Here is a 26,760-nt window from a genome sequence, read left to right as displayed (position 1 = left end):
CTTTGATGCTGAACTTTGCTCACCTGCTGGGACTCTCCCCGTGGACTTGGGGTGCTGGCCACCCTTGACCTGGATTCCTCTGGCTGGCTGGCAGAGCCTCAGATGTCAGCCCACATTCTATCCATCTTGGGTGTCCAGTGCCCATTTGGCCATAAGCCACCCACCATACTGGCTCTGCTCAGAGGACCCATCCAAGAGCAGCAGCCACCACTCACTGCCACCTCTGCTCTGCCCAGGGCACGGCGCCAAGCACTCGGTGTACTTTTGTCCATTGTTATCCATTCATTGACTTCGTTCATATGGTTATATCTGGATTTGTCTCAAAAAGATTCTAAGGAAAATTTATTTTTCAACCTTCACAAAAATCCTATGAGGTAAGGATTGTAGCGATTCTTGTTTCCATTTTAGGGCCCATGAACTACTGCTTAGAGAAGGGGAAGAAACACAGCCAGTGGGAACAGCTAATGGCAGAACTGGGGTTTGAACATGGGTCATTCTGATTCCAAATTGTGTTCCTCTTTTTCTGAATAGACTTAAAAAATAAAGCAAGGAAACACTGATACACATAAAAGGATATAGGTAATGTAAGTGTAGGTTGTAAGGCATGACAATAAAATCCATCCCCTGTGTACCTGGCTCCCCTGGGATCACAAGACTTCCAAATGTTTCTTGGGACCAAGTTGAGCTGAGTGCTCTGTAGCCATTTGTCCTGTGACTGTCATATCTCCCTCAGTGGGTGTCACCTAAACATTCGATTAGAGAAACTGAGGTGCTGAGGTTCCCAACCAGGCATGGTTTTAGCAAGAGAATGTAGCAGATGGAAATTCAGCCCTGATTTCTGACCCTCAGAGCCAGAGGCTTCCACATCTAGCTGCTCCCCACTCGTCCAGAGTACATGTTCAGAAGTGTAAGTCTTTGAGCTCCATCCCTGACCCTGGAGATCAGAACTGCCAACCTGTGCCCTACGAATGCACTTTCTCCAAAACTCCCCAGGTGACACTAATGCAGCTGGTCCCCAGACAGGGGTGGGGAATAAATCTTGCACCTGCTGCACCAGGTGACCAAGAGGAATGAGGGTGGAACTACAGGCAACACTTACCTGACTTTGCTACTGACTTTGCTACTCAGAATTCTCAATGTCACATACAGCCAAGATCACTTACTAGGTGAGTATTGGAGATTTCTAATATCTGGTATTTATAAACTAAAATGAGTCCATGGCTAGAGTTGACTGAGGACTCTAATTCAGCATTCAACTGAGAAGCTGGCTGCCACCCAGCTTCTTGGCAACAGAGATGGCTGGGAATTCTGCAATTTGAGGGAAGGACTCACTTCACTAGCATCCACGGATGCTGTCTCCAGCTGACTGGGCTTTCCAATTGCTGCTGATGGTACGTTACGGCAAATTCAGCTCCAGCTGTCTCCATGGAGTATGTGGTGAGGGGTTTGGTTGGCTCTGTAGTGTGAATGATGCCGATTCTGCATCAACCATTTGGGGAATCCATAATTTCTCAGTAACTAAACTAATGTTATGGATATCGTGATTCGTATTTGAGCCACCCACATCCTTGTTGCCAACATAGATGTGTGCATGCACCTCCGACTGCTCCAAATTTGCTTTATAGTGTCACAGTATATTGTCACACTGTGCCTTTCCCACTGGAAATCGGGACTGCATGGAGCAGTGGACCTTGGGATCTTTCGTCCTGCCCAAAGTTGATCCCCAGTCAACAAAGTTTAAGAGCTATCAGCCTGAAGACCTCAGCTCTTTAAGCTGGGAGGGGCCTTGCACCTGAAGTCAGGAAGCCTCAGGGTTTGCTACGGCAGTGGCCAACCTATGGCACGCGTGCTGCAGCAGGTTGTTTGTATCACTGAAAGCTGTAAAAGGTTCGCCATCCCTGTGCTATGGTGTCTTCAACCAGCTGAACCCAAGAGGTCGTTTCTTTAGTTTTAAGACGAAGGTCAGGCACAGGTATAGTGGGTGCCTGCCCAGTAATGTGACATTTCATTTAGAGCAGCCCAAGAGCGTAGCTTGTACGTGTTAATATTGGATTATTTCTCTTCATAGTTAGCTGCCGCCTCACTTCACTGTTGCCATGACAACACCTCTCAAACACCGCTTCCTACTCTGAATACACAATGTAAACAATCTGCAGTTGAACATTTCCCAATTTAGGGGTTTGGAGTCAAAGCCCACAGGCCTGCCACTGGGAAAGAAGGTGAGCCACCAAGGTCAAGAGACTGGGAGGCTCACCAAGGGGTGCCTGCACCAGGTTATGACGGCTGGGGGGGATCATAAAACCACTCAGTAAGTACTCTGCTCTTTCTTTGGGGGGCATTTAGTATAGGAGGAGCTTGGAGTGATGTATAGGACTAGCAGGGACACTTGATATGAGAGACCTCAAGCACGGAGAAGCGAAGTGACTTTCCTAGTGTCACACAGATGCTGATAGAGTCAAGACCAGAAGAAGGGGTGGTCCAGGAACAGCAAATGCTCAGCCAGTATGTGCTCCTTTGCAGACCCCACCCCATGCTCATGGTGGACATTGCTGTGTGTCCTGGTTTTCTATCCATTGAGCCTGGACACAGTCATTTTCAATGTCAGCACAATGTCTGGTGGCCTGGCCAGGAACCACCACCCCCCGCCCCTCCCTGGGTGGTTCTCTCTGCTAAGGAAAGCAGGGACTCAGCCTGCATCCTGGGAACAGCACAGGAACCCACTAGCGGCATCACTGTTTTCTTTTAACCAAAGGAACTGTTTTTATTTCCAGTCCCTATGCACACATAGTAATGCACGCAACTTCCACATAGTTATAAACAAGGCAAGGAGACTGTCATTTTTTTAAACAGGAAAACCTCAGACCATTTTCTTTCAACTTCATAGCAAGCTTTAGTATCCTGTGACTTCTGAGTGAATGATCACTTGATTTTTGCGTCTTTAGCAATGAACCAAATGACACAGCTTTAAGAAGTTAAAGAGAGGTTTAGAGAGTGTGTTTGGGAAAGTGCCACCAGCAGATGCCCTACAGGATGGGGTAGTATTGGGAGGTGGTGGTGCCCCCCATAGCTGCTAACCAGGCTTCAGAGCAGAGGGAGGACAGGGAGCATCATTTGAAGATTTAAACAGACAGAAGCCCAAAGCCAGCCTCATCCCTAGTCTAAGGGCCCCATGGTTTGCTTCACTTAGACCTGAGAACTTGGCTTCTCTTGGTTGCAAAAGTATGTGCTGGGGTGAGGGTTTGCCCACTGTCTGCACTCGTAAGGACACCTCTCAGGTTTCCCCAGGGGTGCCAGCTGTGGCCACAGGCTGTAACAGCATGCCTGAGAGGCAGCGCCCCCGCCAGCTCCCTATTCTGATCCAAGTCTGCTGGGTCTCCATTGAGAGCCCCCAAGGCCCTCGGGGTGTTACCCACTGGAAAAAAGCCACAAGCATATCAGGATTCTGCGCTGCTATGACCCAAGGGGTCGAGCATTTCACCTAGGCCACGGACAATGCCCCTCCCACCCCAGCCACTGAGACAGAGCTGTCTCTGTGCTCTGTTCTTCAGTCTCCTCTTAGAAGACAGCCCCCTTCCTATGCTCACATCTGCCTTTACTGAGAAAAAAGAACTATGAGGCCAGAGCCTAAGCTCAGAGGACTGGCTTAACTACTGCCTCACTGTGACCCTGGGAAAGTCATGTCCCTTTCTGAGCCTCAGTTTCCCCATCTGTAAAATGCAGGAATTAGGCTATAATCAGTGTTGCTCAAAATACCAGTTCTATGCAGGATATTAAAGGATGATAAGGGCAACAGGATTCCAGGTGGAAAGAGTCTGAGAAGTGCCAAGTGCCGCAATTTAAATGGACACTCCACTGTGGGTGTTCTCAGAGGCATTAATATGCCTTACAGAGTTCCAAAAGGGTAAGCATGCAGGGTTTTCAAAATCTATTCAACCATAGAACCCCTAAACTATTTTAGCGTCAGCATTACAATTCTTCTTTCCTTGGAGAAGCAAAAAGAAATTAATCTTTGCATCTTTGAGTGTCTAAGTCTGTTTGATCTTTTAGCTTATTTCTAAAATAGAAATAGCCCTTGGTGAGGTCTTGGGGGTAGGTGAGGAACCTAAAACCAGGGGTTCTTGGAAGCCCTTAGAAGGTAAGTTGTGGGTTTGGGGGAGAAGTTTCCATTTCTCCAGAAATTATTTTCAAAGTGTAGGTATTTCATACACTGGCCTGGAGGACAAAGACTGTACCATCCACTGGATTTTCAAAGACATCTATGACCCCCAAGATGGTGGACCACTGCAGTTAATACCCCAGTGAGGTTTGGTTTCATGGGAATTTGTAGGCAAAAACATACCAGATGAGACTTTGATGTCTCGATGGGTGTTAAGGAAAGTGGGGGAACAGAAATGACAGAAAAAGGAAAGATGTGAAAAGCAAGAGGGATCAGCAGTAGCTCTACATTGGGCAAGACATCTCCCCCTCATTTCTCCCCTGGTCCCAGTGTGTATGCCTCTAAAAACCATCACGTGGTTCTTTGTTATGAAGTACGACTACTGAATATTAATGGTTTGTGGCAGAGAGAAAATTACTGCTGTATCCAAAAGTCTCCATCTCTTACAGGTCACCAAGGCTCCATTTATTAAATGATTGCTCAAGGGCACAAGTGTCCTGAAAGTATGTGTCTCCTCAAGGGCAGACACTTACTCTTGTTCGAAGACACCAGCATCTCTACCGTGAGCTCCCTCCACGCAGACTGGAGAGCCACGTTTCGAAGCTGAGAAGTAGTGGCGGGGACCCACCCCTCAGGACAGAGCACAGCCCTGCCCAGACAGACAAGGCCTGAGGTGACCAAGAGAAGACTCTGGTGGAACTAAGAAGAAGAGATGAGATGTCCAGATCCATAGAGGGTGATCGTGAAGTGAGAATTCAAAAGCAGAGTGCTAAAGTTCACCAGCCTACCCGTCCGCTGTCTTTTGATCACGGCCCTTTCAAACAGAATACTCATCATAAGTTTAGACATTATTATTTACCAGCAGCCTGAGGGATTAGAATTCTCTGGGCTTGAACAGCCTCATGCCTACTCACACGCATAACCTACAAGAGGACAGTTTTGGCCGCAGGCAGAGGGGAGGACATAACTATATTCTGTTTTCATGACCAAAGAGTTCTTTTCTGCCTCTCCTTTGATATCTTTGGAAATATCTCCTTTTTCCTAACTGAAATAGCTCAACCTTGTAGGTAAGGATTTGCCAGAGTTTGCTTTCAGAACTTGGGTAAAAAGGAGGAGGGAGAAGGGCTGGGGATTTAGCTCAGCGATTCCACCGCTTGCCTCGCAAGCATAAGGACCCAAGTTCAATCCCCCATATCAAAAAAAAAAGGAGGAGGGAGAAAGGAGAGGCCCTCAAAGGTAACCAACAACACTCATCAGAAATCCTTTAAATTAATTTAAAAGCTGAGTCATACAGACCCATAAACATTGCATAACAGCCATTTCAGTATTAGTATGACTTTGGGGGACACTTTATTATGCAACCCAGTGGTAAATCTCCTTTGGGCCTTTTTAGAAAATTCTCCCAAAGAGTTGCAGTCTGCTAATTTATTTTCAAATGAGCTGAGTCTGTGTTTATCCCAGCTTCCTGATTGGCACTTGGCTTCCTCAAAAAGATGGTGGACCATGCAAAGGTTGGGACCTAGCATTAAAAAAGAAGTTGATATTTTTAACCCTTCTGATCATATTAAAAGGTAGCAAAGGCAGAACCATCAGTTCATTCATCTGACAAGTGTTTATGGACAGCTCATAGGGGCAGGAGAGTGAGCTCTGAACTCAGGCAGATCTGAGCTTCAGGCTTCGTCTGTCTTTCTGGGTCGGTTTCCTGGTGGGGCTGAGACAGGAATGCTCATTCTTGTTAGAATGGTGAAGAGCAGGGATCCTGGCCCCACACTATCTGGCTTTGAGTCTCAGCTTTGTCACTTAGTAGCTGTGTGAGTTTGGCAAAATACTAACTATTCAGAGCCTTGGGGTCCTACATCTGCAAACTGAGTGTAACTGTACTTGCCTCACAGTGAGCTGTTGGCAGGATTAAGTGGGTTAATGGATGGATATCAAGTTCTTCTCCTGCCCCTTCCCCCTTCTCCTCTTTCTCCTTCTTCTTTTTTTGTGGTACTGGGGAATGAACCCAAGGCCTTTCAGCTCAGCTGCCTCCCCAGCCTATTTTTTATTTTGAACTGGGTCTCACTAAATTGTCTAGGCTGGCCTCAAACTTGTGACCCTTTTGCCTCAGTCTCCTAGATACACAGGTGTTCACCACCACACTCAGCTTTTCAAATGTTTTGGACACTGCTTGGCCCGGGGAAGAAATGATAAATGTGACCTAGAGTTCTGATTATTCTTCTGGAGGCCTCGGGAAGATGGCAGTTGGACATGGCAGAAACAGCTCACCAAGCCATCTCTTGTTCTCCTAGGCCTCATTTCCCTGCCTCCTTGAGCCATGGCCAGGTGGCTGAGTTGCAACCCATGAATGGAGGTGGAAGCAATGTCACCAAATCCAAATCTGACCCATAAAAACCATTCCCGGGGGGCTCTACATCTTTCCTCCTCTGCTGTTTCAGTACAGATAAGCTTGGTGACCTGGAAGCCACATATTGAAGATGGTACAGCCATCAGATGCAGGGAACTAGAATCTTTCAACAACCAGATGGAAATGAGCAACCTGCTGATTGTCACAGTTTGCACTCTATGTGGATGAGAAACTTCCTAAGTGTAAAGTCAGTGAGTTTTGGGGAGAGTTAGCAAGGCCCCACCTTAGGTACCAAATCCCATGGCTGGGGCTGGGGGTGGGAGGGGGGATGACCTTCCCAGAAGGGCCAACCTGGTTGTAATTATTTGGTTGTTCAACTCCAAGTTTCTGATGCTATCTGGATAAGGACCAAAGGACAGTCAGTTCTCTAGACAGGGACAAGAGCTCATAAGTCTAGCAAATGCCTGGTATCTGGCAAGCTCCCCGAAGACGGCTGCCCAAGCTGGCCACCTGAGCTGACTGTCTCTGCTTTCTGCACAATGGGGCAGCATTTCTGCCTGCATGCCACAGGGAACTACTCAGATTACCCAGGCAGTAGTAGCCCCGGTCCAAAATACATCATTTCAGTCTGCAGGGCTTTGTCTGCCCCTGTCTTCCCAGGCTCAGCCATCCCTACAGAGACAATTAGAAGGAATGCTGCCTCCCAAGTGGGCAAAGTGAAACCTTTCCCATTAAAACTCAGGACAAAACACATTGCCTGATAAAGCAGAGGGCCAAAAAGAGGCTGACCATGTGGCGCTGGCTTCTGATGGGGAAGAACTGGCAGATGTGCGCCTGAGACAAAGATACATCTGTTCCCCCTCATAAACCAGTAGTAACACCCCTTATGGTAGATTCTCCCTCTCTTTGATGAAAATCTCCACCATTCTACACGTCTCTCTTTCCATGACTTGGCATTTTCCTCCTGGTGCAGTCATCTCTCCACATAGGTGATGAGGCCCTTCCAGACTTGCAGGGAGGCCAGCGCTTTTGAGTCCTGAGCCACTAGAAAGAAATGACAAAATATGAAAACTCAATAGCGCATAGTCACAGAAAAACAAAACCCACACTGCTCTCGCCTTCAGCAGTGCACTATGCTGAACACTGAGGAAAATCCATCTTTTGCACCATGTCATGGAGTCCACTATGCAAGACGAGGCCAATCCAACACAGAATATTATCAAGTGTCTGAACCGGAGGGACCTTCTGAGCCACCTTCTGAGCCAAGTCCCTTGTCAAATCGCCCCACTCTTGTCCTTGTGAGCCCCTCCCTGTCTTGTCGCCACTATCAGACTGACAGGACCAAGTGACCAGAGGGCCAGTGGGTGGAGGACACTCTGGGATCTGTACCTCGGGCCGGAAGCTTAGATTTGTGACCTGTTTCCTGAAGGATCTTGGACAAGTCACTTAGTCACAATTCCACACGTCTGGTTGAGGCTGATCTTGGCTGCTCTCAGGTACTTGCACGCGTCTCCTCAGTGTACACTGTGCTTGACAGACGAGAAGCACTGGCCAGAAACAAACTTCTGTTGTTTGAGGTCAGTCGTCCCTGTTGTTACAGCAGAAGCTGGCCCTGGTTTTTGAAGTGTGGTCCCTAAACCAGACGTATCAGCTTCATGGAATGTGCTAGAAATGCAAGTTTTCAGCCCCAGTTTACTAAAGCAGAGGCTCTGGGGTGCCAGTCAGCGATCTGAGTTTTAAGAAACCTTCCGCAGGAGACAGGGATGTGCAAGTTTGAGAACTACTGCCTAGCCAGCACAGACTGATTCAGTTGTCTCACAGAGTAGACAGAATGCAAAGTCACAGAGAAGGTCATTCTGGCAAACTTCAAAAATCCAAGGAAGACACTGATTAAACAGTCAGGCTCATATGTCATAGAAAAGGATTCTTAAGAAAATAATATTGTGCCGATATCCATGGACTGAGCCATTCTACCAAAATGGCTAAAATTGGCCATGTAGTCCCATACTGTGTCAAGTCAGAAGAAAGCATATGGCTGAAAAGAGACACTCCAAGTCCAATGGCATTGGGGCTAGGTACCAAGATCTACTCAGGAATGCAATTCCCATTTGTGCCCATAGCCTTGCTCATTTAGAAAAATGCTCCTGAATGCTGTGAATCTGAAAGGCAGGTAAGACCCAATTCGCTCTTCCACAGGGTTAGTCATTAGAGCTGCAGCGGAGGCAGTGTGGTAATGGGCACTATTTAAATGTAGCAAAAAGTACAATTTCAAATTGCTTTTTAAACTGTCAAAGAAAAGAAATCCATTTGGGCATGTGAAATTATTCCAAGGGTTCTATTAACTGAAGCAGGTGAAAAATGTCAAAGAGGAGAAGAAATGTTCCATTAAAGAGCTAGATAAATGTTTCAAGACAAATACCTGATAACTCCTTTGACCTGCTATGGATTAAAAAATATCTATTTTCACCAGTCCTAGGTGAGCTTCATAAACAGAGTTTTAGGAAAGTATTGAATTCTAGAAAAAAAGATGCCAATTTCTTCACCGGCACTGCTTTAACCAGGCCGACCCAAACACTGTCTTGTGAACAGGACAACGGCCCATTATTATCACTTTTACTTTTCTCCTTTGACTTAAATTTGATGCCAAGGGCCTTTTCCAAGCAGCTTTGCAAGTAACATATGTAGGACTATTTTACGGTCTTCTATTTGTTATTGATGACTGCATCTGCCACCACCCAGTTAATGAGAAGGAAAGCAGCAAATGTGGAGAAAAGTGCCTTGCCAGGGGCATATTTGGTAGAGGACACCACACTGCAGAGTGGTCTCACTCAACTTGAAGCAGAAATAGAAGCCCAGGCTCTGCTATACGAGGCCAACCCTACCGCTGCAGCTCACTCCTCTAGGGGTTCCCACTGCAATTGGTTTTGTGTTCATACCTTCAGTATCTCTGTTGGTCTTGAAATGAAGCTGCTGGAAATAATTAGAGAACCTTCTCCTTGCCCTCTAGGCATCTCTCACCTGCGTCTCTATGCCACGCAAATACAAGCAAAGGGATCCCTGCTTATTCAGGCCAGAGGGAAGCCTGCAGGTGGTAGCGGCATTGAGACAGGGAACTTTTCTCACACTTGAATGTGCACACAAATCTCCAGGGGATCTTGTTCAAAATGCACATTCTGGCTCGGGAGGTCTAGGTGGAAATGTAGTCCACATGTCTCCCAGGCTCCCAGGCAAGGCTGCTGCAAGCACAGAGTGGCATAATGAGCAGTGAGGAAATATTGCACATTCTGCAAAACAGTGACTTTAGACCTCTGCTTTACAGCATTTACCTAAGGGTCTAGCTCTCATTTGATTTAGGGTTCCTTGAAAACAGAGACTCTTAAACATTTTCTTCTTGTTTTGTTTCCTGGCTGGCACTTGGCTCAGGGCCCGTGCATGGTGGGTATTTATTTAATTAAACAGACTTGGCCTTGTTCCAAAAAGGATTATAAGCGGACTTAACCCCTAGTAAACTCTAAATGGGCACGTGATGAGTTGGCCAGGAGAGGAAGTGAGGCCTGGAGTTCTTCCCTATAAAAGTCCCCTCCACCTGGACTACACCTTCCGTTCTCTTCGGAAAATTTTATTCCTGCCCCATTTTTAAAGCGGTTTACACCAGAGGGCCCATGTGAAAGGCGGAGGTAAAACAAAACAAAACCAGAAAGGCTTGCGAGGGCCCGAAGGCTCCGGAATATCAAAAGCTCAGGTCTGGGGGGGGGGGGGGCAGGGATACAGAACTCGCTCCGCCTTGTCGCGTCGCCGGGGTCTCGCAGGTCGGTGTCGCGTGTCCGTCTGCGCCATCCAGGTCCTCGCCAGCCCCAGGAGCCTCGCAGAAGCTGATCCCGGCGGGCGCGGGAGCCTGTTGGCTTGGTGCAGCCTGTTTGTTAGCTGTGCGCGAGCAATTAATTTTCTCACGCGTCTCCTGCCTCCCAGGGGTAGTGGTGCCCTGGGGTCGCCCTGGGGGTCGTGGGGAATCCAGACAGCAGCTACTGCTCTGTAGAAACTGCTGTTCCGAGGGTCCCCGTGCCATAACCTGTTTTCTCTGCAGCAGCCTGGGGCGATAAAGAAAGGACTCACTAGGCTCCATGGGGAGGAGGGAGAGAAAAAGAGAGAAGGAAGGGGATTTGAGCACGTCGGTCAGTTATGCCTAGCGGGGAAGGGAGGCGCACGCCGGTGGCGAGTGCGCCCTAGGGGAGGAGCGCACGTGCTGGAGAGGGCGGGGAGAGGAGGGCGTGGGAGGAGGAGTGGGGAGGCGAGAGCAGCTAGCGGGAGGCGCAGCGGCCTCGCAGACGCCAGCGACGGCAGTGGAAGAGTCGGAGAGAAAGTTCCTGGGGACTGCGCGCCCCCTGAGAGGGCCGACGTGGAGGCCGCGAGGGGCTGCAGGTCCCTTCGCGCCTCGGGCACTTGGTCGCCAGGGCTCGGCTCGCGGAAAACGGTGGAGCATAGTGGGCTGGCAGCAGTGGCCGTGGCTAAACTTGGAGGAGGCGGAGAAGGAGAAGGAGGAGGAAGAGGAGGGAGAGGAGGAGGATGCGAGTAGGCGCCGCGGCGCGGGGCGCGGGGGCGCACTGAGTGCTCCCCAGGGCTCGGTTGAGCGCGCAGGTAGCGACTCTAGTGCCCGTACTGCGCCAAGCCTCCAAACCGGGGCCGCCAGCGCCACCGTGCCGGCGTCGCCTCCTCGCCGCGGAGTCATGGTGCGCGCGGCGCGCACGCCACGCGCGGGACCCTGAGCTCCGACCGCGCGGGGCGCCTCCGCCCCCCATCTCTGCTGGAGACCTCGCTCCTCGCCGGCCTTTCTCACGGGCCATGAAGCTTTGGCCCGGAATCTCACGCCTCTGAGCTGCGCAGCTCCCGCTCCAGCTCCAGCGCCGCTGGGCACAGGCAGCGCTCCGAGCCCTGAAGCTCCGCATCCTCTCGCAGGGACGGCACTCGGGCGCCGAGATGGCGCTCTGCGGGACTCCTCGGCGGCGGCACAAAGTTCGCGGGCGGAGAGAGATGCTGCCGCAGCAAGTTGGCTTCATGTGCGCGGTGCTGGCCCTGGTGTGCTGTGCGTCCGGCCTCTTGGGCAGCTTGGGTAGGTGCTGGTACCGGCCCCCTCCGCCCCGGGTGTTGGGGGGCCTGAGCTGGGAAGCCGTGGGACAGCTCCCACCCGGTCCTCGTCAGGTGGGTCCCCAGGGCTCTCCAGTCCCCTCTCTGCCGGTAAGTAGGGCGCACCCCGAGGGCTGATGGACACTGAGCTGCGGCGCTGGTTCCGAGGGCTGCGCGCGATCCCCGGGGGCTCAGGACGCGGCTGTAGGTGTGGGTTACTGAGACGCGAGCCAGCACAGCCTGTGTCCCTGGAGGGCAAGACTCGGGGCGGGGGTTCTCTTGCTCTGGGTAGGTGAGACTGAGTGGTTCGCTTTCTGGTTCTGTAGAGCCCCAAGGGCTGTGCTTTGAGTACCTGGAAGATCCGGACTCCGAGGGTAGGAACTGGCCCTGGGTCTCGGTTCTCCCCGTTCCCTTCCCTGCCCCGGTCCACAGGGATGTGTTGGGTTTTCTGATGGATCCCCCCAAACCCTAAATGGACCGGGCAGTCTGTACCCGCGGGAGATTGCTGCCATGTTTCAGCATCGCTTCCCTCAACTCCTCTTAATCCCCACGGAACGGGAGGACTGATTTGCGCTGACCGACCGTCCATGCTGTCTCCTCCAAGAGGAGACAAGGTCTTGGAGTCCCCTAGGGTACTCTCCTTTCAGCGGGCATGGGAAAGAGAAGAAACTTACCCAAATGTCTGTTTGGGGGTGGGGGGAGTTGAGCCTACAAGTAACGTTCATTGCCCCATACTCTCACTGAATTAGATGCTACGAATCTTTTATTTATTTTTTAAATGTAAAAGACAAAACAAATGCTAGTCATTTAGCAACTGAGCCACGGAGGAACAGCAGAAGGTACTGTCTTGAGCAGATAGGCTCTTGGCATCTATGGACTATTTAGAGACATTTACAACCATATGTAAAAATCAGGTGGAAATTGATGAAACTTTTTAAAAAATACTGCCTTTCAAAGTCCAGACTTTGTGATGTGAGGATAGAGGATTAAAATTTCTCTTTCAAAAGAAAGCCAGAAAGTTTGTTTTGAACACCTTAATATCTGCTGCTTTGCAATTGGGCAAATTGTTTTTCTTCAGTTCCACACCACAAATAACAAAATGCCTAGAGGTTCCTAGGTATCAGCATTCTAAAAGAAGTACGCTCCTGAAAGTGCACGCACACCGGGAGAGGGAAATGAATACTGCGGAGGTCTAGAGTGAGGGTCATCTTTATTTGCTGGGTCAGGAATTCCCTTCAGGAGTTTGACTGCCTTTGGTGACGGACATCCTCACATCCTCACCTCCCATGTCGCGCCTTTCGGCCCTTGGGTCAGCAGCATCAGCAGCCCCAAGAGCTTGTTAGCATAGAATCCAAGTCCCACCCTAGATCTGCTGGATCAGAATCTGCATTTGACCAAGATCCCCTGGTGTTCCATGTGTCCATTCAGGTGGGAGAAGCCCTGGGCCATTGCTAACTTACCGTATGCTTGTGGTTCCTCCAAGGCTGGGCCACTTGAGCATGTTTACTGAAAGAGAGCTTAGTGGTCACCTAATTAAACCCTGTGTGGCACCTGTGAGGCCTGAGACCAGCTCAGTCTTATCCAAGGTCGGATTATATACTGACCCATCTGGGACTAGAAACAAGAATTAGATCCAAGGTCCAGACTGCTGTGAGTAAGCAGGAATCACTGTATGGCTTCCCTACAGGTGGCTCTAAACAGCCAAAGAGAGCTGTTGCTGACACAGCTAGATACACATACATAGGAGAGGTCATTGAGTATGCAGGTATCACATTGACTAATGGTGTCTCTGACTTATTTTCTGATCCAGGGCACAAAACAGTTTCTTCCAGCAGACATACTCTACAAGACATCTGGAGAAATAGAAAGTTGATGGCACCAGTGAATGGGACTCATACGGCTAAGAACTGCACGGATCCTGGTAAGAAGTAGATTCTTCTCCCCAGCCCATCCCCTTACTTCCACATTCTTTGGCCTGGCCTGGAGATGGTGCTTATATGGACAGCTCCAGCCGGAGGGAAGTTAGGTTTTAGGAAACAGTGAGAAAGGGTAGTCAGTCCTATGGCGTTGAGAGGCAACTGTAGACATTCATCAGCCAGGCTGCTAAGCAACACAAGTGCTTTCTTTACCCAACAACTAAGGTCACATTCAAGAGTTGACAATTTTTGTCTTTTGTTCTCACCACGCTCCTAAAGACTGTGTTTCCCCTGCTCTCTTGATTTTGTTGGTTTGCCAGTGTCTTTGTTTTCTTCCCCCTTTGCTCACTATACACATTTGGGGGAGCTCTAGGGGCAGCAGATTCAGCTGCTCTGGCAGATGGCACTTTGGGAGGACCCTCCAGGGTCAGAGCACATTGGACCAGCTATTGGGGGACACTGTGGGATGTGTGACCTTCCTCCGGAACCATAGTCCCTGAGGTGCCATGCTGCCCAGGAGATGGCGTCTGCCCTGTTCCTCTTCAAAAGTCTTTTAGCAGTCACTGGTTGTCGGGCGGGACCCATGATTGTAGGGAACAGGGGAAAGGGACATTACCAGAACCTCTGCAGTGAGTCCTAGTCTCCTGCGAGCCACAGCAGCACACGAGGAATTACAGGAAAGGTAGAAAAATGAGACTGAGAAGAAGCTGAGCTTTGGGTCTGATCAGTGCTGCTCTGGGCAGCAAAGACCCCAGCTTACTGCCCCTGTACATCGGGAGAAACAAATGTAACAAATGAATATGTAGATTTCAGTACTTCACATTGAGATAAACAAGGTGTAACGAAAGGCTGGGTGGTGGTGGAAATCTAAGACCAATGAGGAACTATGCAGATGAAGATTTGGTTCCTCCCAGGAACTACACCGATGAAGATTTGGTGTGGTCTTGTCCTGGAGCATCACAACATCAGGGGATCATTGAGATCTCAGTTGTGACCCGAGACCAAAATGGAATTATGTCTTGGAATGCCATAGCTGGCCTGTAGGTGGAAGAATTAGGCCTAATCAAATGGTTTTTCCCTAGAATTATGTAGCATTGCTCCCAACACATGATGATGCCTTGTCTGTTCCCCTGCCATAAGCAGGCTTCGCTTAAATAAATGAAGAAGGTTAAGGTTCTCTTCTCAGGAGGAGAGAGTTTCAGCAGGCAGGCCCCCAAAAGCTCTTCTACGAATTAAGTCTGGCTCCAGCACTTGGGGTCTTTATGAGGAGGATCCAGTGGGAAGATGTATTCAGAAGTGTGGAGGGAATGATGAGGTTTTATTATAGACAGCTTTTTTGCCAAGTTGTTGGCCAATCCCATAATTTTCTAGGCTCTCTGCTTTGTCTCCTGTGAAATGGGTGGAAGAGCACGTGCTGGCTCAGGCATCAGAAGAGCCTGGTAAGGCTCTGTGGGCTTGTGTGTAAAGATGGAACTGTGGGCTAAGGGAGCAGGTCTTGATGGCAGTCTTCATGTGTTTTATTGTCACCCTCTGTGAACCAAGTATGCCCATTTTACAGGGTAGGAAAGGTCTGGGGAGGGAGACACAGATTGCTCAAAGCCACAAAAGTGGTGAAGCTGGCTTTGGAACCAGATATCTCTTTGGTTCCTTGAGCTTATGAAGGCCAAGGTCATCCCTCAGAGCTGTCAGATAGTTTCCTGTACCATCAACCTCCCTCCCCAGAGGCCTTCTAAGAAAGACATTTGAGATGTAGAGGAGTAGCACCACCACTGTAGGAATCGCATGCTGGGATTCCCTGTGAACTTGGACGTCTGCTCCTGAGTGGCTCCATCCATGCTGGTGACCCCACAAGTGGTAGAGCCCTTGCTGTCCTTAACCTGGCCCAGCAGATCTTTCCTCTCCAGGGAGGTGAATGTACAGGCTGCCCTGACCTTGTCATGGTAAATAAGACATCACTGCTCTGGGGAAGGGATCGGTTAGGGGAGTTTTGGCCCTGTTCTGGTTCACTGGTGCTGTCATCTTGGGCTGGCCATGCCCTCTGCTGTTCCCTGGGTAACTTCTGCCCCATGAGCCTGAGCATGTTGTCCGAAACTGGTACAGCGTTTCTAATGCTACAGTTCTCCTGTGCTCCATCATGGCCTCTATATCTCCAGGGTCCTGTCTGATCAAAAAGTGTTTGACACACGTCTAAAGCAGGCAGGAAGGCCTGACCTTGTCCCTGTTATGGAGAGAGAAATGAAGGGAAATTGGCAATGTCTTTAGCAATGATTAACATTTGCATTATGCTTTGTGTTGGCTATTTCTGGAATAGAGCCGGGCACATAGAAAGGGCTCAGTAAATACGGGTCAAATGAGAAGGAAAGTGCATGTTGCTATATCACATACTTCAGTTCTACTGTGTTTTTCCAAAGGCAGGGACACAAAGCTCAGAAGTTTAGTGCTTCCCGAGATCTCTTGGCCAGGAGGAGCCTCCTCAGTTACCTGTCATGCCCTCCCTACTCCCCACACCAGCCCCCGGTCTCCTTCCTTCCCTTCCGGCCTCCTCATCCCTGGCAGGTGAGACTCTCCACCCACTTTGCATTCCACACCAGAGCAGGCCCCTGTGCTGTGTGTCCAGCCCATGAGCAGGATGGATTGGGAAATGTGAGCAGCTGCCAAATGCAGCCCCTGTCGTCGAGGAGCTAGCAACAGAATGGAGCAGACAAGATCTCCCAGGTGATGATGATGAACTGCCAGCTCCCACTCAGCAGCCTTGCAGGAGGCACTTGCGGTGCCTGGAGGAGGGGAATGGCCCAACACAGTTCTGGTCTGCTGTAGTGGGAGTGGAGGAGGCAGCCTCTATCGCAGTAACAGAAGCCTCCTCCAACTGAGGTTAGTGGAAAAAAAGAAATTACTGGCGTAATAACTGGAAGTGTGGGATCAAAAGTTAAGACAGTGGTGTCCAGTACTCAGTTTTTCTCTGTTGTTGAACTTGAATTGTTCCAATGTGGGAAGATTAGGTCCATCCAAGGTCCAATCTTAAGTCCTCCCAGACTCAGAAATGCTGGGAAAGAGAGCATACCCAGGGCTGAGCTGCTTCTGCAGGGTTCTGATGGGTTGGGTTGTCTTGGTCCACATGAGCACTCTAGGCCAATTGCTTGGGCCAGAGGAGTGCTGGGCTGGCTTAGACTTGGGTCGCAGGGTCCACCTCTGGAGAGAAGATGAAGCCACCTACCCCTGCTCCAGAATTCCACCAAGGAATGGGTTTCTGGGCAGCTGGGGTGCAGGTACTCAGTTCTTTGTAACTGTTCACTGAGACTCCCATTCTGGGGTTGCTGCTATGGTAAAGGTGGGCCAGGGCTCCAAGTTTCAGGGCTAAGACAAGAGTGGCATCCCTTCTACCCAGCTGCTGGAGGCTCTCCCAGTCTCTGGAGGCTCCTATTTTACAACCATCTCCAACGGCTGGAGGCTCCTCATGCTGCTCTTCCACATACGTTCCTTAGGGACACAGGAAGTGAGAGCTTTGAGAGTCTGACTGTGTCCATGCCTCAGCCCCAGGTAGTGTCTGGCAAATGTTAGCACATATCTTCCTAAGAACCTCTGGGGTAGGGGCTGGTCTCATTCCCTGTGCCTCCTGGAAGTTCTTCTTGGCTTGAGAGAGGAGTAGCTTCATTTCCTCAAAGCATGAATATGGTCCTGGTCTCCCCAGGAAACTCCATGTGGAACTCAGGCTCTTTGATCTGCCAGGGTCCTTTCTCAGACCTCAGTGGTGGTGTTTTGATCTCATCGTTTGTGTTTCAGCTTAAGTGCCCTGTCATCCACCCCTGGCCCAGTCCCCACCCCCACCCCCCACGATGACCAGTACCACTGTCTAAAATAACTTTGTTCTGCCAGCCCTTGAGAGCTACCTGCTCTGTGCCTAGAAGAGTCCTGGCCACACATGCAAATGGATCAAGAGCTTTATAGATAAGTTTTTCAATGCCCAACCCCTAGCCCCAGAGGGTCTGACCTAATGGGTTTAGGATGCCCCTGGGTATCCGTACTTTCTAGTGGCTCTCTAGACAATCCCAAAGGGAAGCCAGAGTTAGTATTTACTGGGCTAGAGCCCCGCTGCTCAGTGTGTCAGTGTGGTCGCCTGCTAGGAGTGCTGGGCCTTGAGTGCACACTCATCACCTGCTGGATTAGAATCTACAACCTAACAAGGTCCCCAGGTGATTCCCGTACACCCAAAAGGCCAAGAGGCCCTGGGTTGAATGTGCTGGAGACTTGGTAGGTGTTCAGTGAATATTTGAATGTTGGGCTGGGCTGTAGCTCCACGGCAGAGCACTTACCTAGCATGCACAGGGCTCTGGGTTTGATCCCCAGCACTAAAAAAAAATTTTTTTAATGTTTAACAAAAGCTAAAGTCTTGGTTTAATATAGCAATTTTCCTGCAAACCAATTAAAAAAATTTTTTTTGATGTAGGGAAGCTAAAAAAAAATTGCTTCATTTTGATGAGTGATACCTATGCAAAAATCATAATTAGTTTTTCCCCAGAGGTGCGAAGGCATGGCCTGGGTTAACATTAGGCCTTAGATGTTTGTTTTCATGGTCTGTGCAGAGCAAGCAATAAAATAGGAGGTGGTACCTGTGACCACATGTATGGAGTAGAAATGGGTAACAGTGAGTCAGTCATTGGGCACGATCTCAGCCTGGGCTTTAACAGACTTTTATTTCTCAGACTCAGTCCTGGAGGCTGGGAAGTCCAGCGTCAAAGTGCCCATGAATGGTGGTGTCCAGTGAATTCTTCTCCTAGCTTGCAGATGGCCTGCTTCTCTCTGTGTGCTCACGAGGTAGAGACAGAACACAAGCTCTCTGTCTTTTCCTCCTGTTGTGAGGGCACTAACCCTATTGTGAAGTCTCACCCTCATGATCTCATTTAACCCTTCTGTCCCTCCAAAGGCCCCACCTACAACACCATCACATTGGGAGTTAGGGCTTCAACCTCTGAATTTAGGGAAAACAGACATTCAGGCCATTGGCAGAACCAGTAAGTTTCCACTCATCTCTGGTGAGAGAGCCTAGAGTGTCTGTATACAGCGGAGCTTAGAACTTGGTGCATCAATACCTTAGTCTGCAGGTGAGAGACGCCTGGGGAGTCCGGAGGGTTCAGATGCCCCAGCTTGTGAAATAGAACCAGTGACAGATGCTTCCCATGGATGACTTTTGGAGCTTCTGGCAGTCAGAACCTCTGTCTAGAGCTTCCTTAGTGGCTTCCTGCTGGTCACTACCACATCCCCAAGACTTTGCCTGGTCGCCCATTCCAAAGTAGCCGTCTAAGTCACTGGCCATCAGGGCATCTTGTTCTAGCTCCTTGCTGATACCAGTTCTATCCATTGTTATACTGTTTGCCTCCTTCAGCTAGAATATAAAAGGCAAATGCCCCATTTGCCTTGTAAAACCACAGTCTGTCTCTGAGTTTTTCCATCTGTAAAACGGGATGCAGGGGCAGTAGTTACATCACTATCTAGGGTTGTTAGAATTACATGGAGTGATACCCATCTGCACTTTAAACACTGTTTGGCCCATAACACGTGCTTAGACTCTAGCTTCTGTTTTTATTATTTTCTCATCTGCTTACCCTAGGACTGATCACAAAGCCTGTGTACAGTAGGTACCGCACTGAAAAAGTATTTGTGGAGGAAAATTTAACAAGCAAATATTTCACCATTTATTCTTCTTCTGGAAAGAAAAATCTCTTGGTTTGTGGTTTTTGAACAAAAAATCTTGGGAGGATTGGGGATGATGGCAGATGCCAAACCTTTTGTAAACTTTGCTTTATATAAACCCTTCTTGCTTCTTCACAGGTGATATTTTACACTTACGCTATTTAACTGGGGTTAGCATGAATGACTTCTCCTGTTCTCATGCTTCCCCCCTATTGGAGATCGAATAAGGGATTCACCCTCCATTATGTTATTGTTGGTCCTTGGGTTTCCTGAACTGCTCCGTGTGCCATGTTTAAAAAGAAGAGGAAGAAGAGAGGGGAGATTCAGGAGGGATCTAAGTCCTCCTTTACGCTTTGCTTTTTTATGTTTGGGTTTCCTCTTCGCAGATGTGTCTTCGGAAGTGCCCGGTGGCTGTGTATGCAGCAGAGGGGGTGGGAGGAGCAGGCTAATGGAGGGGTCTGAAGGGGAGAGACCCCTAAGAGAGTCTGAAGATGAAGGTGGCTTGGAGCACTTCAGGGCTGGAGGAGACTCATGCAGACATTAGACAGTGCATGTTCTGGGATGCACTGGGCTCGCTCACCCCCTTGCTTTTCCTTCTGTACCAGGCTGAGGTACAGGAAGAGAGAGGGTGGCAGATCCAGTAGGATGGGATCTGGAGCACAGGAGCTTGCGCTGAGGCTGGCCCGGGAAGAGATGAGGCCAGCGGGTCTCTGTGGGGCCCCCTGCAAGGAGCCAAGGTGCAGATCACAAGAGCTCAGGAGGAAGAGGAGGACAGAGCTGGAGCTGCAAAAAGTACATCAGAGCCAGTGGGCGGGGAGGTGCTGAGGTACGGCAACTGCAAGACAGAGCGTCTGGATTCTGAACAAACGTCTGTTCGAGGGCTGCTTCAGAGAGCTTGAGAGACAAGTCGTACACCCCAAGTTTTCAGGTTGTTACATAAAGGCAAATTCTGAGTTGGAAAAGCCAGAATTGAACTGCATACTGTGGGCAGGGAGCTCAGTGCGTGTTCCATACAGCAAGCGTGGAAGCTCCAGCCTGGGCAGGGGCTCTGCTGGGCAGGGCAGCCTCCAGAGAGCCTGGGGAAAGTGGCACCAACCACTTTGGGGTGGTGACAGCCTGGCAGAGCTACCATCCTCACCACCAAGGCAGGCTGGGGAAGACGGCAGCCCTTTACCAGTGTACCTGCTCTTTCTGCTTTAGAAGGTGGGGTGGGATCAGGTAGATCTTGTGGCTTGGGAGCAAACAGTCTAGGTTCTTCTCTTGGATGTGCCAAGATCCTTCCTGCTGGCACTGGGGACTTTTTCCCCTCCCTCTCTTTCTCTGTCTCTCTTATAAGAAAACGAAGCCTGAAAAAGTATGAGGGTTTTCAGTAGCCAGAAGGGGCTCAGTTTATCTGTCTTGGACATAGTGGTTTGACAGTGTGAAGGCAGACGTGTGGGTTTGAGTCCCAGCTCACCCCTTGCTGGCTGTGTGACCTTGAATGCGTTACATAATCTCTAAGCTTCAGGCTTTCTCTTTCGTAAAATGTTAGCAGCCCTTCCTACCTGCCTTAGCAGGCAGCTGCAAGACTTAAACCGCATGATGTGTAGAAGTACTTAAGCCACACTTACAGCGCAGGGTGGCAGTTGTGATTCTGGCTGAGCCCAGCATGCTACTCTTAAGTGCTTTTTGTGTGTTAACTCACCAGCTTCTCATCATGACCCGAGAGATTAAATAACTAGTCCAAGTTCATCTGGCCAACACAAGCGGGCCACGTAGAGTGTGTACATGTTTGTGTTTAATTAATAGACTTCATTTTCCTAGAGCATTTTAAGTCATTACAAAAATTGAGCAGAAAACACAGTTCCTCTATTTTCCACCCAACCTCCCAGCAGTTCCCACTATTTTTAACATCTTGCCTTAGGGTGGTACATTTGTTGCAACGGATGAGCTAATATTGATAATCTTATTATTAACTCTTGTCCACAGTTGACATTAGCGTTCATTTTGTGTTGTGCAGTCTGTGGGTTTTGATAGACACACAGAATAGTTCCACTGCCTTGCAAATTCCCTGGGGAACCAGGTTTTTAATATTTGGGTGGCTGAATCATAAGCCCATATTCTGATCCATAATTATTAATACATGGGGCAGAGAAGGACAAGTTAGAGAGGAGCCCTTCCCTGGCGTATTCCAACCTGCCAGCCCTCCCATGATCAGAGTATATGTGTCCAGCAGACACGGGTGTGGACCCACTTCTTGGTATGTTTCTAATACCAATTTGTTTGCAATCAAAAGTTTCCCCACCTTTTTCAAACTATCAGGGCCATCTGCTAGCAATCGCTCCTCCTTGCTGGGCCATCTGCTATCCCCAACTTGCAGATCCTTCGCTCTTAACGACACACGGGCCTCCCGCAATCCAGAGTGCGCCCACTCGGCTTCCTCTTGAACTCTGAGGAACGTTCCTCCCTGAGTTAAAAATGGAAATCATTAAGCATTGCCATGTGCTGCCTCGGGTGGAAAAGATCCAGCCGTTTGACTCAACACAAGAGGGGAACGCTTGAGAGAGGGACTTTGTATTTATCATCGGCCATTATCGAAGAGCCCATTGGCACATAGGGTTTCATTAAAATGGAAGAAAATCACTGTGCTGGAATAATTGACTTTTTCTCCTAAGAAAGCAGTGGCTGTTGCCTCTGGGAAAGGAACAGAAGATCATTGTGCGGCTGGGAAGGGAAGGCATCTTCTGCCCAGTGGGTCTTCCTTCTGCTGATGGGAACCATGACCAGTTGGTTTCTGCCCTGCCTCAGCTCAGTGCATGGCTCTGACCTGCCTTTCATAGTAACTGCCCAAGAAATTGAATGTAACACGTTACTTAAATGTCTGTATGCAGCGTCCTAGCCTGGGCTCTGAGCTCACGGGAACAAGTCCACGCTGATGCGGAACATAAAATGGAACGGTGAAGGACAGGCCAGGGCTCAAATGACAGACAACTTGCCTGTGGAAAATACACAGTGGGGATCCCTCAAGGAGAGTGTTAGGGAGCAGAGTCAGGTGGTCAGTCAGGGCCGTGGTCCCCTCTGGACAGGAGGTAATGACCTCTGAACCTGGCCTTGAGGGAGAGTTGTGGCTGTGAAAGGTGCCTAAGAGATGCCACTGTCCATTTGAAAGGGCTCCCCAAGAAATCACAGAGTCATCCCTGTACCTGGAGGGATGCTTACTAGCAACCGCTGTGTCTTGCTCATTGGCTATCGGAAGGGAAAGAGAAAACAAACACTAGCTAGGAGCACCAGCAGGATGCTAAGTAATTAGGCTTTGGGGATTTATCACAGAGTCAGTGCTCAGGCAGGGCTACGGCTGATTGTAATTTTTTTTTTAAGCAGAAGCGGTGAGGATTGGGAGTGGCTGGAAAGGTGGGTACAGTACATGCCGCTGGTCCAGAAAGAAGTTGCACACTGGTCTTTGGTGGCTGCGCTAAGCCATGGTTAGGGCAGACAGCCCAGTTCCCTGGGTGTGCTTGGCTCAGTGACTGCTCAGGGTGGATTGCAGTTCTAATAATGTAGGTTGCATTTGCCACCCCACCCTGTCCCATGCCTTTGAGCTTTGTTTGCGCTTAGCTCAAGGGTAGAAGCTGGAGCCGGAAGTCAGTTCAGCTCCCAACTCACAGTAACTGGCTGCACAGACCCCCATCCTTCCTGTCAGGGAGCTGCACCCCACAAACACGGCTGTGGTTTCTCCGCTGTCCTGTCTGGCCTGTTGGTGCCTTGGGTGGATCAGGAGGAGTTGGGGGTTAGGATCAAGGACTGTGGAGTCAAAGCTACTGGGTTCCAATCCGGCTATGCCTTTACCAGTTCTGTGCTCCTGAACTAGTTTATCTTCTAATTTGAGGGAAGGGGCAAGCTTTGATTCATTCGTTGATGTGTTCCAGGCTCTGTGTGGGTTTGCGCATGAACGCATGCTTGTGATGGTCACACAGCACCTTCCCCGCAGGGTCAGAAGCTGTGTGTTCATCTGTGTAAAGTGCTTATGTGAGTGCCTGTCACATGGCGAGCACTATCCCAGCATTTGCTGCTGAAAATACCTCTGAAAGATAAATTGAACTGTAACTTTTTAGGATACGCATTAGGACTGGTCTCTGATGAAGGGTTGAAGATGAATTTTGTAAAGGCAGTGCTGCTTTTTTTGAGTGAAAGTGAAGAAGGGTTATCTGGAGCTTGTGTTTGCTTATTATTCATTGAAGACCAGAGGTGTTGACGATGCACAGTGCAGGGCTGAGCTCAGAAAGGACCAGCGCATGCCGGGGTGGTCCTCACTGTGTTTCTTCTAAATCTGGTTCTTCCTGTTGGTGACCTGGTGAATGAGATCTCAAATTTAGGGGGGAGGGTTTGTGCCCTGGCCCTGACAACCAGTGTGATTTTTATGCAAGTCATTTTGACTCCCTGAGCCTTGGTTTTCTGGCTGTGAAATGGGTATAATGATGAAATAGTTTATCCTGTGGGCTTCTAAGCATTAAGTACAGTGTGCTGTGCAAATATGATTTCTGTGGGTTGCATGTTGTAGTGGATACTGAACTCTTTGAGGAAGATCCCTTACATGGGACACAGAGAAAACGAGTTATTTGGGGACTTTCAGATTTGATCTTTTTATGAGTAAGATTTGGTGGAAGTATCGCTCCTAGGGAAAGACCCCACTGAGGGAAGGTCGATGAATGAGATGAACAGATGATGATGAACAGAGGATGAAGGAAGTCATTGACACCATCTCTTCACACAGTGCTGATGACCCCACCATTGATTCATCTGGTTTCCCACTGCAGATGTCTGATTTTGGTTCTGTTTTGCATGCCAAATTCAATGAGAGCTGGCCTGATCCCTTGCCAGCTGATTTGGCTCCATACTGTGGGTTTACTACGTGATTGTGGGATGCATATTGATCCAGCAAACCTGTCTGCTGGGTCTGTGAGGAAATTAAAACCAACTTTGGTGTAGACACTGCCTCCAGGGAGCTTCCATGCTAGATGAGAGGACAGAGATCTACAAAACTGGTCTGTAATGTGAGTACAGAGGAAGGAGTTAAGACTTCAATGTCAAGATCATAGAGGGCATCACATAAAAGGTGGTAAAGATGGGGAAGGGTGGCTTTACAGGACACTAGCAGTAGACCCTTAGGCGGCACCCTTCTGAGTGCTCTACATAAGTCACCTCACTGAGAAGGTCCTTGGAGGACAAGTGGGGGTGATGTCGTCAACTGCACTTTACAAAAAGCATGAGCAAGGCGTGGAGAGGTCAAATAGCTTGCCCAAGATCTCCTAGCTCAGAATTGGTAGGGCGGGGCTTTGAACTTGGGCGGCGTGGCTCCAGAGCCTATGACTCTTGGGGAGAGAAAGGTGAATGAACCCCCCTCCCAGCTGAGGGAGAATAAGCACTGAGTAAGTAACTTTGGGGCATAAGGTGTGTAGGTGGGTTTGGTCAGTGATTCACCCTGTAATGTAGGAGGGGACTAAGAGCCATAAACACCCGAGGCCTTTGTGTTCTACCTTGTGGGCCGTGGGAGCCGCTGATGGTTTCCCAACAGTTCTGTGTTTTAGGAAGACAGCTCTGCTGGCAATGTGGGGAATAACTCATTGTGCTTCATAAGCGCCTCAGGGCAGAAGAAAGCGGAGCTAGAATGATGAGAGGCTACCACGAAGAGAGATTTAGGCAAAGGGGAGTCTTGTGCGGGGTGCCAGGGAATGGACAGAGAGAGGGAAATCTGTTGGATGACCAAGATGGGAGGTGGCAGTTGTCAGTTCTGATTGCAGATGATATCTATGCTCCATGGCACCACCATTTTCTGGCATGAGAATTTAGGAAGTCCCTTCCTTCCTTCCTTCCTTCCTTCCTTCCTCCTTCTTTCCTTCCTCCCTCTCTTCCTCTGACTCAGACCCTTCTATGGTGAGCCTCCAAGAAGAGTCTTTTTTGAGCATGGTGGCTGGTTTTGGTCCCATATTCTCATTTTGAAGTGTGCGTCTGATATACTTATTGAGCATGAAAGGCAGGGACTCTAAGGGGTTGCTGGGACCGAGGAGAGAAATCCCTGTCCTCAGTGGAGCTGGGAAGAAAAAGGTAGGCTTGGAATTGTTACCTGTAGCTTGGAATGACATACTCAGGTACCTAGCATGGCTAGAAGGCTGTACAATATTTACAGCGTTTGAGCTGTGCTGTGATGCCAGTGGTTATTTGCTGGTCAGAGAGGCTGGGTGGGACACTCCTGCTGGTGCGTAATAGTGAGCAGCTGCAGAAATAGTATGGGAAGAGAGAATGCGGCCAGATCAGGATTGAGGGAAGTGTTTAGGGTTCAGGCCTTTGGGCTCCTGAGACTAGATTGTGCCAGGTTTTGTGTGGTACTCCAGAAGCTGGGTTTTTGCCTGGCTTATAAGAGGTTTGAGAAGTAGAAAAGATTTCTCCCACCTCTAAACACCTGGCAGTTGGGACAGAGTGCGTGTGTGTGTGTGTGTGTGTGTGTGTGTGTGTGTGTGTATGTGATTTCCACCCTCTAAAGCACAATATCAAGAAAGTGTGGGTCACTCTAATCCTTGTGGTCCTCTCCCATGTCACCGTGCACGTGCACGCATCCTGTTTATTACACTTTTTATACCAGCAGGGCTTTGTCCCTGTGGGAGTTTGCTGAGGCCCCAGTGCGAAAACAATTTGTATGCCTTTGGAGCAACCTTGGAGGCATTTAAACAAAATGCTAGGGAAGAGTATATGAATATAGAGCATTGTACCTAACATGGAAAGGAAAGGACATGAGGCCCTTGCTGCAGGGGAAAACCCATGCTCAGGGTCTCATCCTGGTCTCCTTTTCTGCCTGTCCCCCCTCCCATGAATTTGCAAGGAAGCAGCCCAGTGCCCCTGAAAGAGGAGCCATCATACCTCAACACACCCAGTAAAGTAGCTGCAGTCCAGCTGCCTTTGGTGGCCTGGCGGCATTGTGACTTTCCCTACTTGGAGAGAAACACCTGGCATGGAGGTCCCCTGATGTGATGCTGAAATGCCTTTATATTGCCAAACAAACTTCCTCATGAAGGCAGCTGACCTCACCTGACCATGGGGGCACGGACAACACGATGGCCTGGGCACTGGGGTAAGGTGGGACCCACCAACTCAAAAGATGTGGCTGAGAACCGGAAATAGGGGTCACTGCTCTGAGAAGCCTTTAGCCTGCAGAAACTCAGTACCAGAGAGCAGTGGATGCTCCCCAGGGATCTACAAGAGTGTTGATAAAGGTGATTACTGGAGTAGATAGAATGATTTATAAGCAGGATTAGAGAAGCTGAGCGGCTCCGGCTGATTAGCTAAGCCTCCGTGAAGGAGGCTGTGTGAGGAGGAACACCTGAGGTGCTTCACCTGGCTGTGAAGGGCCACGCTCAGGAGATTGTGAGTAGAGCCCAGGGGCAGCACTCTGGTCCTAAACTGCCTCTGAAATGAACCGTGGCTTCTGAGTCCACTTCCCCAGGAAACTGCAGGGAAATCCCATCACCTCGGCTGTTTCAATTAGACAGGGCAGAAAGCTG

At 49.4% G+C, this 26,760-nt stretch overlaps 1 protein-coding gene across 4 annotated transcripts in view; it reads left to right on the top strand.

Moving 5' to 3' along the window:
* Positions 1-10,753: 10,753 nt before the first annotated feature.
* Slc24a4 (solute carrier family 24 member 4) overlaps positions 10,754-26,760 on the top strand; it is a 153,101-nt gene continuing 137,094 nt past the window's right edge. Inside the window, exons 1-2 of one of the 4 annotated variants that reach the window (XM_087195506.1) lie at positions 10,754-11,610; positions 13,435-13,545. In XM_087195506.1, coding sequence (XP_087051632.1) covers positions 11,478-11,610; positions 13,435-13,545 — 244 coding nt within the window. In that variant the 5' untranslated portion in view covers positions 10,754-11,477. The remainder of the gene's footprint in view (positions 11,611-13,434; positions 13,546-26,760) is intronic. The other 3 variants (XM_004837023.3, XM_004837024.3, XM_021244813.2) reach the window with 3 other exon arrangements.

Source organism: Heterocephalus glaber, unplaced genomic scaffold, assembly GCF_053883595.1.
Source record: "Heterocephalus glaber isolate CG9 unplaced genomic scaffold, H.glaber_assembly_v1.0 deba00001608, whole genome shotgun sequence".
Lineage (NCBI taxonomy): Eukaryota > Metazoa > Chordata > Mammalia > Rodentia > Bathyergidae > Heterocephalus > Heterocephalus glaber.
Note: the sequence above shows the minus strand (reverse complement) of the source record. Positions and strands in the feature narration are given on the sequence as shown.